Source organism: Garra rufa, chromosome 15 (assembly GCF_049309525.1).
Source record: "Garra rufa chromosome 15, GarRuf1.0, whole genome shotgun sequence".
Lineage (NCBI taxonomy): Eukaryota > Metazoa > Chordata > Actinopteri > Cypriniformes > Cyprinidae > Garra > Garra rufa.
In genome coordinates this window covers 43,394,040-43,416,798 of record NC_133375.1, presented here as the reverse complement: position 1 = coordinate 43,416,798, position 22,759 = coordinate 43,394,040, and the positions used below count along the sequence as shown (strand labels likewise).

The 22,759-nt window shown below is 32.0% G+C and overlaps 1 protein-coding gene across 1 annotated transcript in view; it reads left to right on the top strand.

Annotated features, from left to right (window-relative positions):
• The window catches only part of fbxl17 (F-box and leucine-rich repeat protein 17), a 332,150-nt gene that overhangs the window by 5,513 nt on the left and 303,878 nt on the right, over positions 1 to 22,759 (top strand). Inside the window, exons 2-5 of the mRNA XM_073819086.1 lie at positions 1,833 to 2,581; positions 7,760 to 7,882; positions 10,271 to 10,528; positions 14,934 to 15,065. Coding sequence (XP_073675187.1) covers positions 1,853 to 2,581; positions 7,760 to 7,882; positions 10,271 to 10,528; positions 14,934 to 15,065 — 1,242 coding nt within the window. The 5' untranslated portion in view covers positions 1,833 to 1,852. The remainder of the gene's footprint in view (positions 1 to 1,832; positions 2,582 to 7,759; positions 7,883 to 10,270; positions 10,529 to 14,933; positions 15,066 to 22,759) is intronic.

Below are 22,759 nucleotides of genomic sequence, written 5' to 3'. Positions count from 1 at the left end.
CAATTTATATACTTTTAAATACAGTTTAAATGCAGCTTTAGAGCCCTTTGAAGCTGCATTTTGTAAGTTCATGTTTTACTCAAACATAATTTCTTTACAACTGAAGAAAGAAAGACATGAACATCTTGGATGACAAGGGGGTGAGGAAATTATCTGTACATTTTTGTTCTGAAAGTGAACTACTCCTTTAATAGGCGATTTTCTCAGTATTTTGATTGTTTTGCACCTTCTTTGAGTTGTATCTCAGCCAAAGATTGATCTATCCTAGGGCTGGGCTGATAAACGATATCGTATATCGAATCGCGATAAAATTTATGTTAATAACGATGATAAGCGATGATGAGCTCTAGACATTTTTTGCTCGATATGGATTAATCTAAGAGCCAATCACACAGCAGAAATATGCGACAACAGCCAATCAGCGTGCAGCGTGCGTGTGCACGTCAAAGTACAAAGTTCATTTCCTACTGCACTTTGCGAAGCAAACTTAACACCAGGATGACAAAAAAAAAAAAAAGAAGCAGCGACGAAATTGAATCTAACCTCGAGTTATTATCCAAAGATGTTGAAATTGTTGACAAAAAAGCTAGCACGAATTCCATTATATAAGTGGTTTGGCTATCTGAAAAGTGACTCTCAGCTCAGCTGAGAGTTTGGCGCGATTGTTAAAACTGAAACCGAAAGCAAAACACGCACGCGCATTCAAAAGCAATTTTAATCCCCCTTGTTTAGAGAGTGACTCCCCAATGCACGCAAATTAGGCTACATGACATATCTAGGCTGTTATTAGTATGTAGGCTATAATAAGTTGTGTATCATGCTTGAAATATTCGGTCTCTATTTGCACTTTGAATATTTAGAGAGTAGCCTACTTTGATTATGGCTGAATTGTCTGCACTTAATACGGTTAAGAAAGAACCGTGTCGTATTTTTTTGTTATTTATACTGTAGATTGTTTCAAAATGCAGTGGTTGCCTCTAATTTAAATAGCTCAACCTATAATGGAGAAAATAAACAATTGTGTTAATAATAATAAATAAATAAATAATTGTGTTGCAAATTATGTTTTTGCAGTCATTTTATGTTTACATTTTGTACATTTACTCTCATTTACCACAACTTTTATTTTTTTAAATTTATTTTAGTAAGGTGTTTTAAGTTTTAAGGCCAAGTCTGTAATCTGTTTTTGTTAATAAACCATACTTTAAAATGTAATTTAATGGATCCTTTCATTTTTGTGGCTTTAGTCATTGTTGGGATACTATTTTAAAGCTGGCAACGTCAACAGCTTATATCGGAATTTATAAAACGGTTAGTTCCATTCCTCAATTCTGATTGGTCAGCAGCTGTGTCGTATTCATGATACGGCACTGCTATGACCGCTTCACTCAACGGTTTTGTGTATCATTGAACCCCCTTAGCAACCACCCTTAGCAACGTAAACACAGCTGCAGCAGTTAGGGACTACTTTTTACAGCGGAAGGCAGTTAATGATTTTACTTTATGAAAACGTACAACTTAATATATATAAATTAATATTTTTGATTTTAATATTTTTATTGTGTGGTAACCGTTTTATAAAAGCAATAAGGTACTTGAGGCCGTGCTGTATCATGAATAAATCACGCCCTTCAGCCGTGATTTATTCATGATACAGCACGGCCTCTCGTACCTTATTGCTTAAATATATCGTTATTGTTAAATATGGGAAAACGTTACATTTTTGCCATATCGCCCAGCCCTAATCTATCCTAACAAACCATACATCAATCGAAAGCTTAGACGATGTATATTTGTTTGTAATTTTCCTTTGTTGCTCTCCCGTTCCCCAGAGTCAGCGTGAATCATCTATATGGGCCATCTTCTCTCAAAAAATGGTTACGGCCTGAAGAAGAAATCACGGAAGCTGCGCAAGAAGAAGAGGAGGAGGAACTGCTTCCTTCAGGGTCCCTGCATGCTGTGCTTCATCGTCCACGGCACCAGCGGGAGCGTCGAGGACGACTGGCCCTTCGAGAGCGCGGCGGCAGCGGCGTCCAGACTCGCCGAGCGTTACGTGTCGTTGAACTCGCCCGAGGAGTGCGCCAAGTTCCTCCTCTCCCCAGGAGAGCTGGCCATTTGGGAGGGCCAGGGTCGGAGCCTGCTGTCTGCGTTGCCGACCAAGCTGATCGGGCCCCCGGCGCTGTTCTGTGCCGTCGTCCCGGCCGCGGACTATTCGGAAATGGTGTGCAAGCGCAAGTGTGCTGAGCTGCAGCGGTGTACGCCCCGCAAGCAGCCTCGCTGTGCCTTCCAGGAGGCCATGGAGAACGGAGAAGAGCGAGGAGACGCCTCCGCTCCGGACAGCCAGTGCCTCCTCCCTTCGCTCTGCCCGCTGCCTTCGTCCTCCTCCTCTTCTTCCTCTCCTTCGGAGGAGGACGGCTCCGGCGCGGGGCGGCACACGGATGCGGGCAGCGCCGCCACCTCTTCCTCTTCCTCTTCCTGCTGCTGTCAGCTGTCCCAAAACGAGAGCTCGGAGGAGACCAAGAGCGCTGAAAATACAGACACATCCCACATTAACCAGCTGCCCTCGTCTATACTGCTCAAGGTGAACATTAGATGAAAATGGGCTCATCCTCAGGGCAACCAAGTTTGTTCATCAGGGCCCGTATTCACAAAACATTTGATCTTACCACTAAGAGTTCTCCTAAATTGCAGTAAAAGTTTTTAGCTAAGAGTTTTCGGTGCCACTTTACATTTGGTGGCCTTAAAGGATTAGTTCACTTTTATTACAACAATGCACAGATAATGTACTCACCCCCTTGTCATCCAAGATGTTCATGTCTTTCTTTCCTCAGTCGTAATTATGTTTTTTTGAGGAAAACATTTCAGGATTTCTCTCTTTATAATGGATATGGATGAAGCCCCGAAGTTTGAACTTCCGAAATGCAGTTTAAATGCAGCTTCAAAAGACTCCCAGTCGAAGAGGAAGGGTCTTATCTAGCGAAACGATCGGTTATTTTCTAAACAAATTGACAATTTATATACTTTTTAACCTCGAATGCTTGTCTTGTCTCATCTCTGCGCAGCACATGCGAAGTCTGTGTGATTGGGGTAAATACAGTTAGGGTACGTCTAAAAACTCCCATCTCGTTTTCTTCCCTAACTTCAAAATCACCTTAGATCGCTGTTAAAGTACCAACATAGTGTTTACAAAGTGAACATACAAAGAAACTCAAACTCCCTTTATAAAAAAAAAAAAGGTAAAAACAGCATTATAGGACGATTTTGACGTTGAAGACATAAACGAGATGGGAGTTTTTAGACGTACCCTAACTGTATTGACCCGGATTCTACTGACTACACATTCACTGCGCAGAGACGAGACAAGACGAGCATTTGAGGTTAAAAAGTATATAAATTGTCAATTTGTTTTTGAAAATAACCGATGGTTTCGCTAGATAAGACCCTTCCTCCTCGACTGGGATCGTTTAGAGTCTTTTGAAGCTGCATTTAAACTGCATTTCGGAAGTTCAAACTTCGGGGCGCCATCCATATCCATTATAAAGAGAGAAATCCTGAAATGTTTTCCTCAAAAAAAACACAATTTCTTTACGACTGAGGAAAGAAAGACATGAACATCTTGGATTATCTGTGCGTTGTTGTTATGAAAGTGAACTAATCCTTTAACTACTATGTACTTACATTTAAATTAATCATTTGGTACAATGTACTTATGCACATACATGTTTTTACATTATATTTATATATTTTTAAAAACCTATGTGTAATTACATTTGCAATTCATTTTTGTAATTACCACTTTTGAACCAACCCTTAATCCCTAACCCACCCTTAAACCATACCACCAAACCTGTCCCTAACCTTACCTATATCCCACCTTAACAGACAAGTGTTTTGCAATGCAATATGACCACATTAAGTACATTGTACTTATTTTTTATGTAAGTACTTAATAATTAAGGCCACCTAATATAAAGTGGGACAGAGTTTTCCCTTAAAATCTATTTACAAACCTGCTGAGACAAACTTTTACTAAGGAATAGAAAGAAGTCTTAAAGGTGCCATAGAATGCAAATGCATTGATATAATATTTTAAATTGTTCTCTGATATCTACATAGAAGGTACAGTCAAGCCTGAAATTATTCATACCCCTGGCAAATTCTGACTTGAAGTTAATAAGACAGATTAAAGATAATAAGACGATGTACAAGAGGCATCATTGTGGAAAAAAATATTACTCTTCTTTTATTCACACAATGATGCCTCTTGTACATTGTCGTATTATCTTTTGAGAGAAGCCTGTGTCATTTCCAGTCAAAAAAAAATTGCTGGTTGAATAAAAGTAACTTTAAGTCAGAATTTGCCAGGGGTATGAATAATTTCGGGCTTGACTATATATGGCACAGGAAAGGGCAAAAATTCTCCAGAAACGGTTTTACAGGTTCATTTACAACCCTATAGGATTTGTCCCTAGAATGAAATGGTCTGTTATGACCTTATTTGGAAGGTTCATGAATAATAATGATGAGCTCTGCTGTGATTGGCTGTTTCACAGAGCGGCTCATTTCAGTTACAGTAGCTGGCACATGGAGGAAAATATATATTTAACATAACATTTATTCCCGTGATCTGCCATTTTCACTATTGTCCTCGCTTTGTTTTTTCACAATAGCCTAGCTGTAGAACTTCTGATGATTGGGCTATGCAAATGTTGGGGGCGTAACTATTAATGATCGCGACTATAACGTCATAGTCGCTGTTATGTTGGAATTGGCCTATTTTTCAGTGGTCTTTTGCAAACAGCAGATTTATATAAGAAGGAGGAAACAGTGGTGATTGAGACTCGCGGTATGTCATGTCCATGTACAGAACTGTTATTATTCACCTATGCCAAGGTAAATACAGTTTTCCATTCTATGGCACCTTTAAGCTACGAGTAAGGGCGGGGTTGACCTCATTGCTATGCACACTGTGATTGGCTGATAGGGGAGGGGTCTTTGTCAATATGTCGCCACTAATATCAATTAAACAAGTATATGTTCAGCTAATTGTCAGCTGTGTGCTTCTCATAAACAATTAGCAAATATGCATATAAACAACTTTCTAATTGACCGACTAGAATAATCATGGCTGATAGTAAGACATGCAAATGTAAAAGAAAACCGAACTGGACCCAAGAACAGCTTCTTACCCAACCTGTTCATGAAAACAAGGATATAATCAAAGGAAAATCTGAAGTATGGATAACCTAAAAAAACAAAAAAGATATGTGGGAAAACATATGCGTGCCAATAAATGCAACATGTTCCTAAAGGGTCATTCCAGCTGGAATCATCAAATTTTGGAAAAGTTCCCCACCTGACCCCCTCAGATTTGTCTGAAAAAAATCTATGTGATGGGTAATATGCCCAATAGATCATATACACTCTACTGTGCGTACTTTTTTCACAAAAAATCTGTAAAAAAATTTTGGCATCACAGTCTGAGTGACCATGTTCAGACTGAAATATCTCCAGAACTAGTTGTGCCAGGTCCATGAAATTTTCGGGGCTAAGAGTCCTAGTCCAGAACTGCATGAATTACAACTCACAGCATTGTTACTGAATTTACACCTGAATGCTGGCCCTCTACTTTTCTTCGAAACTATTACTTTAAGGGTTTTCAGATGTCCATAGAAACCTCAATTTTCAATGTATAAGCATCACACTTGGTAAATGGTCTGATATGTACCATGTGTTTCACATCCTTTGACATCAGACAATAGAGTCTTATGGATGTTGAGATATTAAGGTCCAAAAATGGAAAAACCTCATTTACACCAATGTTCAGAGCGATATTTCCCATGAATGACACCAGGTGTGAACTTGAAACTTTTTTTTTTTTTTTTTTATGAAAGAGCATGTTCTTATTGATAAATTCTCAAAAATTGGGATGGGGTTTTGCCCTTATTTTTCTGTAATAATTTTTAAAGAAAATCATTACAGAAAAGTGAGGCAAAACACCATCCTAATTTTTTGATATTTTACCAATAAGAACATGCTCTTTCAAAAAAAAAAAAAAATTTCAGCAATGCTGTGAGTTGTAATTCATGCAGTTCTGGACTAGGACTCTTAGCCCTGAAAATTTCATGGACCTGGCACAACTAGTTCTGGAGATATTTCAGTCTGAACACTGTCACTCAGACTGTGATGCCAAAACGGGGTAAAAAACAAACTTTTTACAGATTTTTTGTAAAAAAAAAGTATGCACAGTAGAGATCTGAAATTTTGTATATGATCTATTGGGCATATTACCCACCACATGGATTTTTTTCAGACAAATCTGAGGGGGTCAGGTGGGGACCATTTGATGATTCCAGCTGGAATGACCCTAAAATGTTTCCGTTCCGAGGCAGATTGCCGGCAACAGCCATTTTAGCCCTGCTAAAACATTTTTTAAAAATACAATAAAATGGAAACCATCACAAAAAATTAATAGAAATTGTATTGGTTTTAATGGTAACTGTAATGGCGTCTGTTAATCTCTACTGATAATTCGTCACCTTCTATTGGTTGCTTGTTAAAACCACTAAATCCTAATGGAATATGTGACCCTGGACCACAAAACCAGTCATAAGGTTAAATTTTACAAAACTGAGATATATACATCATATGAAAGCTCAATAAATAAGCTTTCTATTGTTGTATGGTTTGGTAGGAAACGGCAATATTTGGCTGAGATGCATCTATTGGGAAATCTGCAATCTGAGGGTGCAAAAAAATCAAAATACTGAGAAAATCGCCTTTAAAGTTGTCCAAATTAGGTTCTTAACAATGCTTATAACTAATCAAAAATTACATTTTGATATATTTACAGTAGGAATTTTACAAAAAATCTTCATGGAACATGATCTTTACATAATTTCCTAATGATTTTTGGCATAAAAGTAAAATCAATAATTTTCACCCATACAATGCATTTTTGGCTATTGCTACAAATATACCCCAGCGACTTAAGACTGGTTTTGTGGTCCAGGGTCACAAAAGCAGTACAGAAAACTTTTATTAATGATTTTAATGGTTAGAAGTTGATGGTTTGTAATATTAGTAAAGGTATTTGTAGTGGAAATTTCTGTGATTGTTTTTTTTTTTTCAGCAGAGAGGATAGGCCTAGTTTGTGATTTGGTCTTAGTGACTTAGGAGTCCTCTTCACTACTCCTAATGTTTCACAGCTAGTTTTAGCGCTAAAACGCTTTGTAAAATACTCATTTTGGAGTCCTAAATTTAGGATTGACATGCCCATTATTTTTACGATTTTCTCCTAAATCTGCAAGTTATGAGCTACTTTTAGCCTTAAGATGTTTTGTGAATACGGGCCCTGATTTTAAACTGTTTAAACTTTTTTTCAAACTCTCCTGTCCAGCTTTTTCAAGCCAACTTCAAAGTTTGTCTTTTTTCTAGTTACACTTATTGTTTTTATGCTTAAACCCTTTTCGTCTTTGATCCATATATTCGTTATCTGTCTTGCCTTAAAGCTGTGGTTTGAACTTCATTGGGCATCAATTGTTGATCCAACTCAATAACAAATCTATTTATTGTACAGAAAAGAAAAGAGCAGCATTATACTGACAAATGATCCGCATGGAGCTTCATTTCAAACTTGCAACTGAAGTGTTGAGATCAGATATTGTTTAATTAAAATTAACTCTAATTTCAGGACAAACCGTGATTCGTTCATGAACAGATGAACAGTCGATTAACCCTGTGTGAAATGTGTTCTCAGGTGTTTTCTCACCTGTCGGTGAAGGAGAGATGTCTGGGTGCGTCTCTGGTCTGCAAATACTGGCGCGATCTCTGCTTAGACTTCCAGTTCTGGAAACAGATTGATCTCAGCGGCCTCCAGCAGGTTTGTACTCATCTCTTATTTATCTGTAGAAATGCTTTAGTTTTAGCACTATTTGTGAGCTTAATTATTAGAGCTGCACAATTGATCAAAGAGACTCTTTAAAGGCTTCCTGCGGTTTTCCGTCAAAATAGAATTTCAGTGATTTAAAGTTGAAAATCAAAGGCATACGTATTAGTATTGTAATTGTACAGTTATAATATAAAAACAAAAAGATTCTTTAATTATGCAGTGCGTGCATTTTCCAAGCACGTTTTACCAATTCCAAACCAAAGCAATCTTAATAACTACTATTAATTTTGTTTTTAATCATTTATAAGTGATATATAATTGTCCATGAAGGCTGGAAGTGAGAAACTTGTTATATTCAGGTGTGCAGAATTATTAGGCATGTTTTCTTTTACAGATAAAATGAGCCAAAAAAGAGATTTAACTCAGATTGAAAAGTCAAAAATTAACAAATGCAATATTAGAATTTGCAAAGTCAAGGGATGACCATTGGACAGTGAAATGCTCACTGGGTCTCCACTGTCAGAAAAAACAGGTGGAGAAGAAAAGACATGTTAACTGCAAAAAAATTAAGGTGAAGAATTAGGTGTGAAACCATCAGGAACCATTAAGTCTCCAGTTCTACCATTTTCCAGAAATGCAACCGACCTGGAGTCTTCAGAAGCGCAATGTGTCAAGTTCTCAGAGAGTTTGCTTGAGTAACAAATGCTAAAAAATGATTTGGTTTGGAATTGGTAAAATGTACTTGGGGGAAAAAAAGATCTAATAATTATCTATTATTATAATGTTATTATATATTTATATTAATATTATTATATTCATTAAACACTTATTTCTTTTATTTTACAGTGAAAAGTTTAAAGAATTCAAAAACTTGAAGTGTTTGTCATGTTCTGACCATAAAGAATCGTTTAAAACTGCAATTAACCATTTGCTTTGTCACAGTGGAACAAAAATCTGCCTTTAAACTTGAAAGAAATAGAAATGTGACCTTTTTATTCATAATTATCAATATCAACTGATATAAATATTGCCCAGCCCTGTTTCATGGTATGTGTAATTTCATGTCATATTTAAATAATAAAAAAGTATATATTATTATTATTATTATTATTTTTTGTATTATTATTATTATTATTATTATTATAACTTTTTTAAATTAATTAAATGTATTAAAATAAAAATGTTTTTTTAAATATGTAAATAAAATATTAAAAGTACAAAATTAAATAAATATTTTAAGGAATTATATAAATAAAAATAAAACTATAATTTCTTTTTAAATATATAAAATATATTTATATTTTTAAATATTAAAATAAAAAATATATTTGTAAAAAAAATTAAAAGTACAAAATTAAATAAATCTTTTTAAAAAATTATATAAAAAAATAACACTCTATATATATATATATATATATATATATATATATATATATATATTTTTTTTTTTTTTAAATATGTAAATGAAAATATAAAAAAAATATTAAATGTACACAAATATTTTAAATTATATAAATAAAATGATAAAAATATATTTTTAAATAAGTATATACATTTTAAATAAAAAAATATATATTTTTAAAGAAATGTAAATAAAAAAATATTAAAATATTAAAAGTACAAAATTAAATAAATATTTAAAAAAATTATATAAATAAAAATAAAACAATACAAATATATTTTTTAAATATATGTATTTAATTTTAAATTAAAATAAAAAATATATTTGGAAAAAAATTAAAAGTACAAAATTAAATAAATCTTTTTCATAATTATATAAATAAAAAATAAAACTATATATATATATATATAAACAATTAAAATATATTTTTAAATATATGTATATATATTTTAAATTAAAATAAAAAATATATTTTTAAGAAATGTAAATAAAAAAAATATTAAAAGTACAAAATTAAATAAACATTTAAAAAAAGTATATAAATAAAATGATAAAAATATATATTTTTAAATATATATGTATATATATTTTAAATTAAAATAAAAATATTTTTTTAAGAAATGTAAATCAAAAAGATTAAAAGTACAAAGTTAAGTAAACCTTTTTAAAAATTAAAAAAACAATAATATTATTTTTTAAATATATATAAAATAAAAACAATCAAATCACTTTTTTCGTTTAGCTGCATGTGACCATAAACTGACTGAAGTAAATTCTTAAAAATGCTTTGCATTTCCATATTCTCAAGTTTTGAAAAGTGCTTAAATTTTAGTGCATTAATCTGCTTAATTCTAATTGCATTTCTTTCACTCTCTGACTTAATGGTTTGCTTTTTAGCTTTCTTTGAGAGAAATATCAAATGGTAAAATATTATTAAAATAACACTAATGTGTCCACTGCTCTCTGTTTTGCTGCAGGTTAAAGACGATCTCCTGGTGAAGATCGCGTCCCGGAGGCAGAACGTGACCGAGATCAACATCTCTGACTGCCGTAACGTTCAGGATCACGGCGTTTGCTCTCTGGCGTCCAACTGTCCCGGTCTGATCAAATACACGGCGTACCGCTGTAAGCAGCTGAGCGATGTGTCTCTGTGCACCGTGGCTGTCCACTGCCCGCTCCTGCAGAAAGTCCACGTCGGCAACCAGGACAAACTCACCGACCACGCTCTCAAACTGGTCAGAGCCTTTTTTTGGCCACTTGATGGATGCATGGGATAAATATTTATGCTTATGAGTCATTAGCTATGTTTCCATGTGCATATTTCAATGTGAGTTTTAGAATATTGGTTTAAAAAATACACTGGAAAAGCTTAAAATATGCATTAAAAACTTATGCACTCCATTCAGGAGGATGTTTTTTTATTCAATATAAAAACATGAACATAAACTGTGATGGAAGCAAACGTGCAGAATAATTTCCTAGATGTGCAACAAAAAAAGTGCAATAGCATTGCTTTCATAAGTATTCACTCTCTGATAAAAATAGTCTGATTAAAATGTACAAAATCTAAAAGATATGAAAAAATGTAAAACTAGATTTAAAAAAAAAAGTTTGTCAAGACAAACTTTGAAGTTGGCTTGAGAAAGCTGGACCAGAAAGTTTTAAAAAGTTTGAACAGTTTAAAAAAGTTAAGAAGTTTAAAAAGCTTAATGTTTGATAGATAGGTAGTTAGATGCATGTTGTTAGCATGTTTCTTGTATGATTAGCATTACTAGCATGTTTCTAGCATGTTTCTAGTATGCTTAGCATGTTGTTAACATGTTGTTAGCATGATTCTAGCATGATTAGTAAGTTGTTAGCATGATTATAGCCTGATTAACAAGTTGCTAGCATGTTTGTAGCATTATTAGCATGTTGCCAGTATGATTATAGCCTGATTAACAAGTTGTTAGCATGTTTCTAGCATGTTACTAGCATATTGTTAGCATGATTCTAGCATGATTAGTAAGTTGTTAGCATTATTCTAACATGATTACCAAGTTAGTAGCATGTTTCTGGTATTATTAGCATGTTGCTACCATGTTTCTAGCATGATTTACAAGTTGCTAGCATGTTTCTAACATGTTTATAGCATGAGTAGCAAGTTAGCATGTGCTAGCATGTTTTCTAGCATGATTACCATGTTGTTAGCATTATTAACATGTCTCACTAACATGACTTGGAAGTTACTAGCATGCGTCTAGCATGACTAGCATGCTGTTAACATGTTTCTAACATGATTAACACGTTATTAGCACGATAAGCAAGTTTCTAGCATGATTATAGCCTGATTAACAAGTTGTTAGCATGTTTCTAGCATGATTAGCATGTTACTAGCATGTTGTTAGCATGATTCTAGCATGATTAGTAAGTTGTTAGCATGACTATAGCCTGATTAACAAGTTGCTAGCATGTTTGTAGCATTATTAGCATGTTGTCAGTATGATTATAGCCTGATTAACAAGTTGTTAGCATGTTTCTAGCATGTTACTAGCATATTGTTAGCATGATTCTAGCATGATTAGTAAGTTGTTAGCATTATTCTAACATGATTACCAAGTTAGTAGCATGTTTCTGGTATTATTAGCATGTTGCTACCATGTTTCTAGCATGATTTACAAGTTGCTAGCATGTTTCTAACATGTTTATAGCATGAGTAGCAAGTTAGCATGTGCTAGCATGTTTTCTAGCATGATTACCATGTTGTTACCATTATTAACATGTCTCACTAACATGACTTGGAGGTTACTAGCATGCTGTTAACATGTTTCTAACATGATTAACACGTTATTAGCACGATAAGCAAGTTGCTAACAAGTTTCTAGCATGATTATAGCCTGATTAACAAGTTGTTAGCATGTTTCTAGCATGATTAGCATGTTACTAGCATGTTGTTAGCATGATTCTAGCATGATTAGTAAGTTGTTAGCATGATTATAGCCTGATTAACAAGTTGCTAGCATGTTTGTAGCATTATTAGCATGTTGCCAGTATGATTATAGCCTGATTAACAAGTTGTTAGCATGTTTCTAGCATGTTACTAGCATATTGTTAGCATGATTCTAGCATGATTAGTAAGTTGTTAGCATTATTCTAACATGATTACCAAGTTAGTAGCATGTTTCTGGTATTATTAGCATGTTGCTACCATGTTTGTAGCATGATTTACAAGTTGCTAGCATGTTTCTAACATGTTTATAGCATGAGTAGCAAGTTAGCATTTGCTAGCATGTTTTCTAGCATGATTACCATGTTGTTAGCATTATTAACATGTCTCACTAACATGACTTGGAAGTTACTAGCATGCGTCTAGCATGACTAGCATGCTGTTAACATGTTTCTAACATGATTAACACATTAGCACGATAAGCAAGTTGCTAACAAGTTTCTAGCATGATTATAGCCTGATTAACAAGTTGTTAGAATGTTTCTAGCATGATTAGCATGTTACTAGCATGTTGTTAGCATGATTCTAGCATGCTTAGTAAGTTGTTAGCATTATTCTGATTAACATGATTACCAAGATGGTAGCATGTTTGTAGCATTATTAGCATGTTTCTAGCATTATTAGAAAGATGCTAACATGCTTATAGCATTATTAACAAGTTTGCTAGTATGATTATAACGTGATTAACAAGTTGTTAGCATTTTTCTAGCACGATAATCATGTTAGCATCATGCTAACAACTTGTTAGTCATGTTAACATGTTAAAAACATGCTAACAACATGCTAGTTACATGAACATATCATGTTAGAAACATGCAAGCAATTTGCTAGTCATGTTAACGACATGCTATTGACATGTTAGTCATTCTAGCAACATGTTAGTCATGTTAGAAACATGTTAATCATGCTAGCAACATGCTAATGACATGTTAGTCATGCTAGCAAAATGCTAACGACATGTTAGTCATGCTATAAGCATGTTAGCAACTTGTTAATAACTCACTAATCATGTTAACAACATGTTGGTGACTTGTTAGTTGTGCTAGTAACATGCTAAACATGTTATTAACTTGCTAATCATGCTAGCAACTTGTTAATCATGCTAGGAACATGCTAGCAACATGCTAGTAACATGCTAATCATGCTAGCAACATACTAGTGACTTGCTAATCATGATAGCAACAGGCTAGCAACATGTTAGTGACATGCTAGTCATGCTAAAAACATGCTAATAGCTTGTTTATCATGTTAGCAACATGTTAGTGACATGTTAGTCATGCTAAAAACATGTTAATAACTTGCTTATCATGTTAGCAACATGCTAGTGACATTCTAGTCATGTTAAAAACATGTTAATAACTTGCTTATCATGTTAGCAACATGATAGCAACATGGTAGTGACATGTTAGTCATGCTAAAACATGCTAATAACTTGCTTATCATGTTAGCAACATGATAGCAACATGGTAGTGACATGTTAGTCATGCTAAAACATGCTAATAACTTGCTTATCATGTTAGCAACATGCTAGTGACATTCTAGTCATGCTAAAAACATGCTAATAACTTGCTTATCATGTTAGCAACATGTTAGCAACATGGTAGTGACATGCTAGTCATGTTAAAAACATGCTAATAACTTGCTTATGTTAGCAACATGCTAGCGACATGCTAGTGACATGCTAGTCATGCTAATAACTTGCTTATCATGTTAGCAACATGTTAGCAACATGGTAGTGACATGCTAGTCATGCTAAAAACATGCTAATAACTTGCTTATCATGTTAGCAACATGTTAGCAACATGGTAGTGACATGCTAGTCATGTTAAAAACATGCTAATAACTTGCTTATGTTAGCAACATGTTAGCAACATGGTAGTGACATGCTAGTCATGCTAAAAACATGCTAATAACATGCTTATGTTAGCAACATGTTAGCAACATGGTAGTGACATGCTAGTCATGCTAAAACATGCTAATAACTTGCTTATCATGTTAGCAACATGCTAGCGACATGCTAGTGACATTCTAGTCATGCTAAAAACATGCTAATAACTTGCTTATGTTAGCAACATGCTAGCGACATGCGAGTGACATGCTAGTCATGTTAAAAACATGCTAATAACTTGCTTATGTTAGCAACATGCTAGCGACATGTTAGTGACATGCTAGTCATGCTAATAACTTGCTTATCATGTTAGCAACATGTTAGCAACATGGTAGTGACATGCTAGTCATGCTAAAAACATGCTAATAACTTGCTTATCATGTTAGCAACATGTTAGCAACATGGTAGTGACATGCTAGTCATGCTAAAAACATGCTAATAACTTGCTTATCATGTTAGCAACATGTTAGCAACATGGTAGTGACATGCTAGTCATGCTAAAAACATGCTAATAACTTGCTTATCATGTTAGCAACATGCTAGGAACATGCTAGAACCATGCTAGTAACTGGTTAATGTTAAAACAACTAAAAACATACTAGCAAATTGTTTTTAAACTTTTAAAACTTTGTATACATTTTAACTTCTTTTCAAACTTTCTGGTCCGGCTTTCTTAAGCCAACGTAAAGTTTGTCTTGACGAAGATTTGTATCTAGTTCTTTTTAAAGTTGTGTGCTGACCTGAGTGTATTGTGTGTTTTGTGCAGTTGGGCGAACACTGCAAAGAGCTGAAGGATGTGCATTTCGGCCAGTGCTACAGCATCAGTGACGAGGGTCTGGTGGCGCTGGCGCAGGGTTGCAGCAAACTACAGCGGATCTACATGCAGGAGAACAAACTGGTACGTGCCTTTGTTATGACTTAACGGTCGCTTGACCGCTGGCTGCTTATTGAGGTTGATTAGTGGCTTTGTGTGGATTGTTGTCTTTTAGTGCTGCTGTTTTTAAAAGCACAACTTTTCATGGCTCATCTGAAGTTTTAAAGCAGTCTGTGTGACACTTTACAACACTTTGCTGATGTGATGTGAGCAGGGCTCATGTGATTTACTCATCATCTGAAGGGTGTTTGTGAACTATGGTGGTTTTATGTCATGCCGGGCTTCTGTCAGTTGATTCAGTGATTATTGTTCATGAATTGCTAAGAAGTGCATCTGGTGATTGGTGAATCGTGCTTAAAATACTTCACTTATGCAAATGTAATATGTGCTTATTTCCATTATATGAAATATTTTGTCATATAAAGTAAAATCACATATGAAACCTATTAGAAATGGGAACAATTTTATATATTAACATATATTTAGCAATTGCAGATGTGTATGTTTATATATGTGTAATATATTTTTGGACATATGTGACCCTGGACCACAAAACCAGTCATAAGGGTCTTTTTTTTTTTTTTTAATTGAGATTTATACGTCATCTGAATAATTGATGTATGGTTTGTTAGGATTGGACAATATTTGGCCGAGATACAACTATTTGAAAATCTGGAATCTGAGGGTGCAAAAAAATCAATGCATATTACTAATCAAAAATTATGTTTTGATATATTTTTATGGTAGAAAATGTACAAAATGTCTTCGTGGAATATGATTTTTACTTAATATCCTAATGATTTTTCGCAGAAATGAAAAATGGATAATTTTGACCCTTAAATATAAAAGATACAGACGTTTAAAAAAATTACGAAAACATGATGAGGTATATGTTCATTTATTTGTTTATTTATTAAAAAAAACACAAAAGTGGAAAAAAAATTGATGCATAATAAATAATAAATAAAAATGCATGTAAATTATAATGCGTTAAAGTAAGAAAAATGTAAAATAAAAATACATAATAAATAAAAATATAAAAAATAATAAATAAGTAAATAAATCACGTTTGCTTGTATATAGAACAAAGAAAACCTTAAGTTATTAACAAAATAAATACATTAAGAGAGAGTGAAAGACATTTGCAGAAAGGAAATAAATTTCAGATACATTTACATTCATTTATTGATAAAAAACACACAAAAGTGAAAAAAGATGCATAATAAAGAATAAATAAAAATACATGAAACTACATAACTAAATTAAAATGTGTAAAAAAAAAAAGTGTAATAAGAAATAATAAAACCCGGTTAAAAAAAAGTGTGTGTGTATGTTTGTATATGTATGTGTGTATGTATGTATGTGTATATATATATATATATATATATATATAATGACACTTGACAAATGTATTTATTTATGCTTATCTGCATTTATTTATTTCCGCATTTAAATATTTATTTATTTCTATATTTATTAATGCATGCATTTCTACATTTATTTATTTCAACATTTATTTATTTATCTGTTAGTTAATTAATTAATTAATATATTTCTAAATTTATTTATTTCTACATTTATTCGTGTATGTATTTATTTATTTATGCTTTTATGCTTGTGTAATTCCTCGTCCTCCATACATGTAAACATACAGATTTTTTTTGTCTGAATGTTTTTAAGTTGCGCACATACTGTATATGGTTGACATATGGTTGCTCCATATAATACCATATAGATATTAATAATGTATGTACATATTTGAACATATATAAAAATCCCCATAGTAAAATTTGCATATGTTATAAACTGTATTATCTACCCAGAGAATGTAGTTAAGTGAAAATTATATAAGACTTTATAGGTAACGTACCTATGTCATATATTATATTTGCATATGGATAATAGATAAAATGTGCAGTTGGACGTCTGTGTGTAGGTTTTCTTTTGTCTTTTCGGAGAGAGATTTGTTTCTTTTTTTATCCATTTTTGCTTGACAAAACAAACACAGATTTTCACACGAGTCTTTTCTCTTTCTCTGTTGTTCTTCTCTCATTGAGTGATTATGTCCGTACATCTGTAGCTCTTTCTGCATTCGTGTTTTAGCTGCATTTCTGTATGTATTGATTTGTCTGACTCTGCAAGCTTTCTAAAGTCACTCATTGTCTGTAAATAAGGACTGTTCTTATCCCATCAATCTCAGCCTTGAAATCATTCAGTCTGCCTTCATTATATTTATCATACTCAACAAATCTGTCTGTGCATGACTAAAATGATTTTCTTAGTATTTTTGTCTTTTTACTGCAAAACAAAACAACACAACAGGTCTTTTTTGGGTGAACGTCTGTCTGCAGCCACTGGAGGTCAGTGTTGCTCCTCTTTTGAGAAAATACTGTGTGGTTTTGTGGAAGTGCTTTATAACAGACCTTTGGAGATTAATTGTCATAAAACACAATCTGGCGTGTATTCGAAGTGCATTAGACTGTGATCATAACTGTGAGTTTGAGCTCTTCATTGCTGGCAGATGAGAAACACGTTGAATGTGAATCTGCTGCTCATTTTTAAGTGTTTTTGGGTCAGTTTAAGAATGAAAGGACTCTAAATACCTAATAATAACAACTGTGGATCAGATTTCTCACTAGGCTTTTCCAGATGTGTGATTGTTGGTGAGGAAGTTGACGACTGCTGAATGTGGGTTGCATTTTGTATTGAGTTGAAACATGATTTACTTTGTGATCTGATGGATTTCTGGGTGAAACTAGTCGTTCAATGATGGAAAAAAAGTCCATCAGTACTTTATTGAATTGTGGAAACTGGCTGTTTTATTCCAGAAAGAGGCCAGACCTGTATGTGAGTTTGCTGTAGTTATTTGTCTATTGGCTGTTAACTTTAACTCATAGTTTTTATTGTTAGGCCTAGGTGACATCAAGTGAAAAGGACATTTTTTTCAGAGTATTTGTAAATTGGATTGTATATAAAATGTAAAAAAAAAAAAAAAATTATTAACAAAATACATAAATAAATACATTTAAAAAAATTAATCTGTAACAAATAAATAAATGTAAAATGTGCCACATTTCATCTTTAGTTCCAGGGTAAAGTAAATAAATAAATGAATTAATTTTTAACACTGAAGTCCCCAAACGTTCTTTCTTTCTTTCTTTCTTTCGTTTCGTTTCTTTCTCTTTCTCTTTCTTTTCTATGCATTAAAAAATATGTAAAAAATAAATACAAAATGTGTAATAAAAGGTGTAGAAATAAACAAATAAATAAATAAAAATATGTTAAAAAGTTAGTTTCAGGGTAAAATAGTAAAATAATAAAAAGTCAAATAAACATCTTTAGTTCCATATTAAATTAAATTAAATAATTTAAAAAAAGAAATAAATTAATTTGTGTAATGTTCGTCTTTAGTTCCAGGGTAAAATAAATAAAATTAAATATATATTTTTAAAATTTTTTTAACATTTTAACACTGAAATCCTTATACTTTCTTTCTTTTTTTGTAAAAATAAATACAAAATGCATAATAAAACATGTAAAAACAAGGATAAAATATATTTAATAAATGGGTAAAAGATACATAAAAAATTATAAATGAAAATATAATAGATAAATTATTAAATAAATAAAGGTTGTTAAAAAATAATTCTTTCTTTCTTTCTTTCTTTCTTGTGCATTTGTTTGTATATAAAACGTAAAAAATGTATTACCAAAATGCACGCATAAAACAAATGCAAAAAAAGTGTAAAAATAAAACGTGTAAAAAAATTTTTTTAAAAAGTTATTTCCAAGGTAAAGTAAAATAAATAAAAATGTTGTATTCATGTACTGATTTTTATTTAAAACTGAAAGCCCCAAACTTTCTTTTTCTTTTTTGTGCATTTGTTATACAAAATGTAAAAAAGCCTTAAATTATTAACAAAAATGAATACATAAAATCTGTAAAAAAAAAAAAAATAAATAGTGTAAAAATAAATACAAAATGCATAATAAAACATGTAAAAAAGAATTAAATATATTTAATTAATACGTAAAAAATACATAAATAAATAAATAAATAAAGGTTGTTAAACACTATTAATTGTGTATACATTTTTAACGGTGAAATGTTTTTTCTTTCTTTTTCTTTTCTTTTCTTTCTTTTTCTTTTTTTCTTTCTTGTGCATTTGTTATATAAAATGTAAAAAAAAAATCAGTTAAATTAATTGTGTAAAAATAAATACAAAATGCATAATAAAACATGTAAAAAAGAATTAAATATATTTAATAAATGTAAAAAATACATAATAAATGAAAATATAATTGAAAAAAATAAAGGTTGTTAAAAAACACACAATATTAATTTTATATACATTTTTAATCTTCTTTCTTTCTTACTTTCTTGATCATTTGTTATATAAAACGTTTTTTTTTTATTTTATTTTTTTTTATAAAGGCTTTTAAAACCTTTTTTCTTTCTGTATTTCTTTCTTAAATAACTTTTCATAGAAGAAAACTTTTTTTTTTGTGTTGATTTTGAAGTTGTGTGTCTTATTGAAAGAGATCTGACTCAGTTTAACAGATCTCTAGGTTCTGAATGAAGAGAAAGTCCAGCTTAATACACTTCATAACCTCAATCGCTGGTTAAACAATTGATACAAAACATCTATTAAACTACTAGAGCGGGGTTTGAGTAAAAACGAGTCATCATTATATCAGTCAGTGGTGATGTTTTCTCACTTTAACTGGTGGTTCTCAGTGCAGAAGCGGTTCTGAAACCATAAGCATGTCTTTCGTTCCTCTGGAGAGCGAGATACAGCCAGGCTCCGCTCCGTCTACCGGTGACATCTGAATCCTCTCTGTCCTGACGGCTCCAATGTTTCTGGTGACAGATCGCACAATTGTGGCCCTCATTTACAATAAAGGGCCTGGGTCCGGTCCCGCTGCTAATGGAGTAAAACGATCCCGCATCTGTCTCTCCCAATCAATGATGAATGGGGCTGATCCGCAGATGGGCCGCTCGTCCGCGCACAGATAATTGAATAATTAAAAAGCTGGAAGTGGTTCTCCTCCTTTAAATATCGGACTCTTCTGGAAATCTTTAAGACCTGTATCATATTTACATTTTGTGTTGATGCAGTTTTCATATTTGTGTGAACTGTTTCTTTAAGACGCTATTGCACTCAGATTCCAGAAACACGTCAAATTGCATTTTTATTTAACATTTATTCAACATTTTCCAACGTCATTTCGCCTTATTTTAGCTTTAAATAAATGACTTGCTCGTCAGATGTCTGCAGAAATTATATTTAATTTAATCAGATTTTTTTAAAGGCTTGCACTTTTAAAATGTATTGTCCAGATATTTTTTAATTTTAATCATTTTAAATAATGTATGTATATTTTTTTAAATTTCCAGATTATATTTATTTTCTGTTTTATTTAATTTTATGTGCTAATTCTAGAATTAATTGTTAAAAAAAATATATATATATATATATATTTTAATTCTACTTTATTTATTTTATTTTATTTATTTTTTTTACCTCGTATTTACATTTTGTGTTGATGCTGTTTTCATATTTGTGTGAACTGTTTCTTTAAGACGCTATTGCACTCAGATTCCAGAAACACGTCAAATTGCATTTTTATTTAACATTTATTCAACATTTTCCAACATCATTTCGCCTTATTTTAGCTTTAAATAAATGGCTTGCTCGTCAGATGTCTGCAGAAATTATATTTAATTTAATCAGATTTTTTTTAAAAGGCTTGCACTTTTAAAATGTATTGTAAGTAATTTTTTTAAAATTAAATTTTTCGATTTTTATTATTCATTTTTTATTTAATTTCTTTAATTTTTTCATTTTACTTTATTTTCAGAAATATATTTAATTAATCTCATTTTTTTTAAAAGGCTTGTTCTTTTAAATAGTAATGTATGTGCATATATATATATTATTTTTCAATTTCCAGATTATATTTATTTTCTGTTTTATTTAATTTGTTTATTTAATTTTATGTGCTAATTCTAGAATTAATTTGTTTAATGTATATATTTTTTTCATTCTACTTTATTTATTTATTTATTTTTTTTTTACCTCATATTTACATTTTGTGTTGATGCAGTTTTCATATTTGTGTGAACTGTTTCTTTAAGACGCTATTGCACTCAGATTCCAGAAACACGTCAAATTGCATTTTTATTTAACATTTATTCAACATTTTCCAACATCATTTCGCCTTATTTTAGCTTTAAATAAATGACTTGCTCGTCAGATGTCTGCAAAAATTATATTTAATTTAATCAGATTTTTTTTAAAAGGCTTGCACTTTTAAAATGTATTGTAAGTAATTTTTTTAAAATTAAATTTTTCGATTTTTATTATTCATTTTCTATTTCATATCTTTAATTTTTTCATTTTACTTTATTTTTGGTGTCTGCAGAAATATATTTAATTAATCTAATTTTTTTTAAAAGGCTTGTTCTTTTAAATAGTAATGTATATATTTTTTTTAAATTTCCAGATTATATTTATTTTCTGTTTTATTTAATTTTATTTAATTTTATGTGCTAATTCTAGAATTAATTGTTATATATATATATATATATTCTACTTTATTTATTTTATTATTATTTTTTTTTTTTTACCTCATATTTACCTTTTGTGTTGATGCAGTTTTCATATTTGTGTGAACTGTTTCTTTAAGACGCTATTGCACTCAGATTCCAGAAACACGTCAAATAAACATTTCTGAATTGCATTTTTATTCAACATTTTCCAACATCATTTTAATTTATTTTAGGTATAAATAAATGACTCGCTCATCAGATGTCTGTAGAAATTATATTTAATTTAATCCGATTTTTTTAAAGGCTTGCGCTTTTAAATTGCATTGTATACTTTTTTTTTTATTACATTTTAAGATTTTTATTATTCATTTTCTATTTCATTTCTTTATTTTATTTTGTGTGCTATTTTTTCTCTTTGCTTTAAATTATCATTTTGTTATATATATATATATATATGTGTGTGTGTGTGTGTGTGTGTGTGTGTGTGTGTGTGTGTATATATATATTAGTGGTGGGCCGTTATCGGCGTTAACGTGCTGCGTTAACGTGAGACTCTTATCGGGCGATAAAAAAAATATCGCCGTTAATCTATTCTCAAAGTTGGGTTGGGAGCTGGGTCTAAACTACGCAAGATATGATGACTTTCACCTTGATATTTTAGCGCGGATGACGTATACCTAGTCGAATTGCACTGTAGGAGGCGAGAACGAGTCTTCAACTTCTGTGAAATGACCACATCAAACGAGACGTGCTGACATTGATGCAGTTATGAAGCCGCTTCAGGGCAGGTGCGTTGCTAGACCCTTTTTACTGGGGCACGTGAGTTATAATTTACTTTGATAATCCCGAAATAAATACATTAAACTATATGCAACAACTGAATTGACGCTTCTAAAAGCAACGCAGTTTAACCCAAGACTATGCACGCAGATATCCATGCCGGTGCGCGTCTGTGCAGCACGCGCACGTCGTGCAGCCTTTTGCGCAGAAGTACTTGGTTACACAAGTTTGTATAGGTAATTATGTTGTAAATGCAATTGTCAAGCAGTTTGTGATGCATTTTGGAAACAGGAGATGAGCGCCTGATCTAATGCGCCACCTGGCCCGTTCTCGAAGACTTACTTTTAGTCATTATTTGGGTAGCACACATATTCTGAATGCCTTC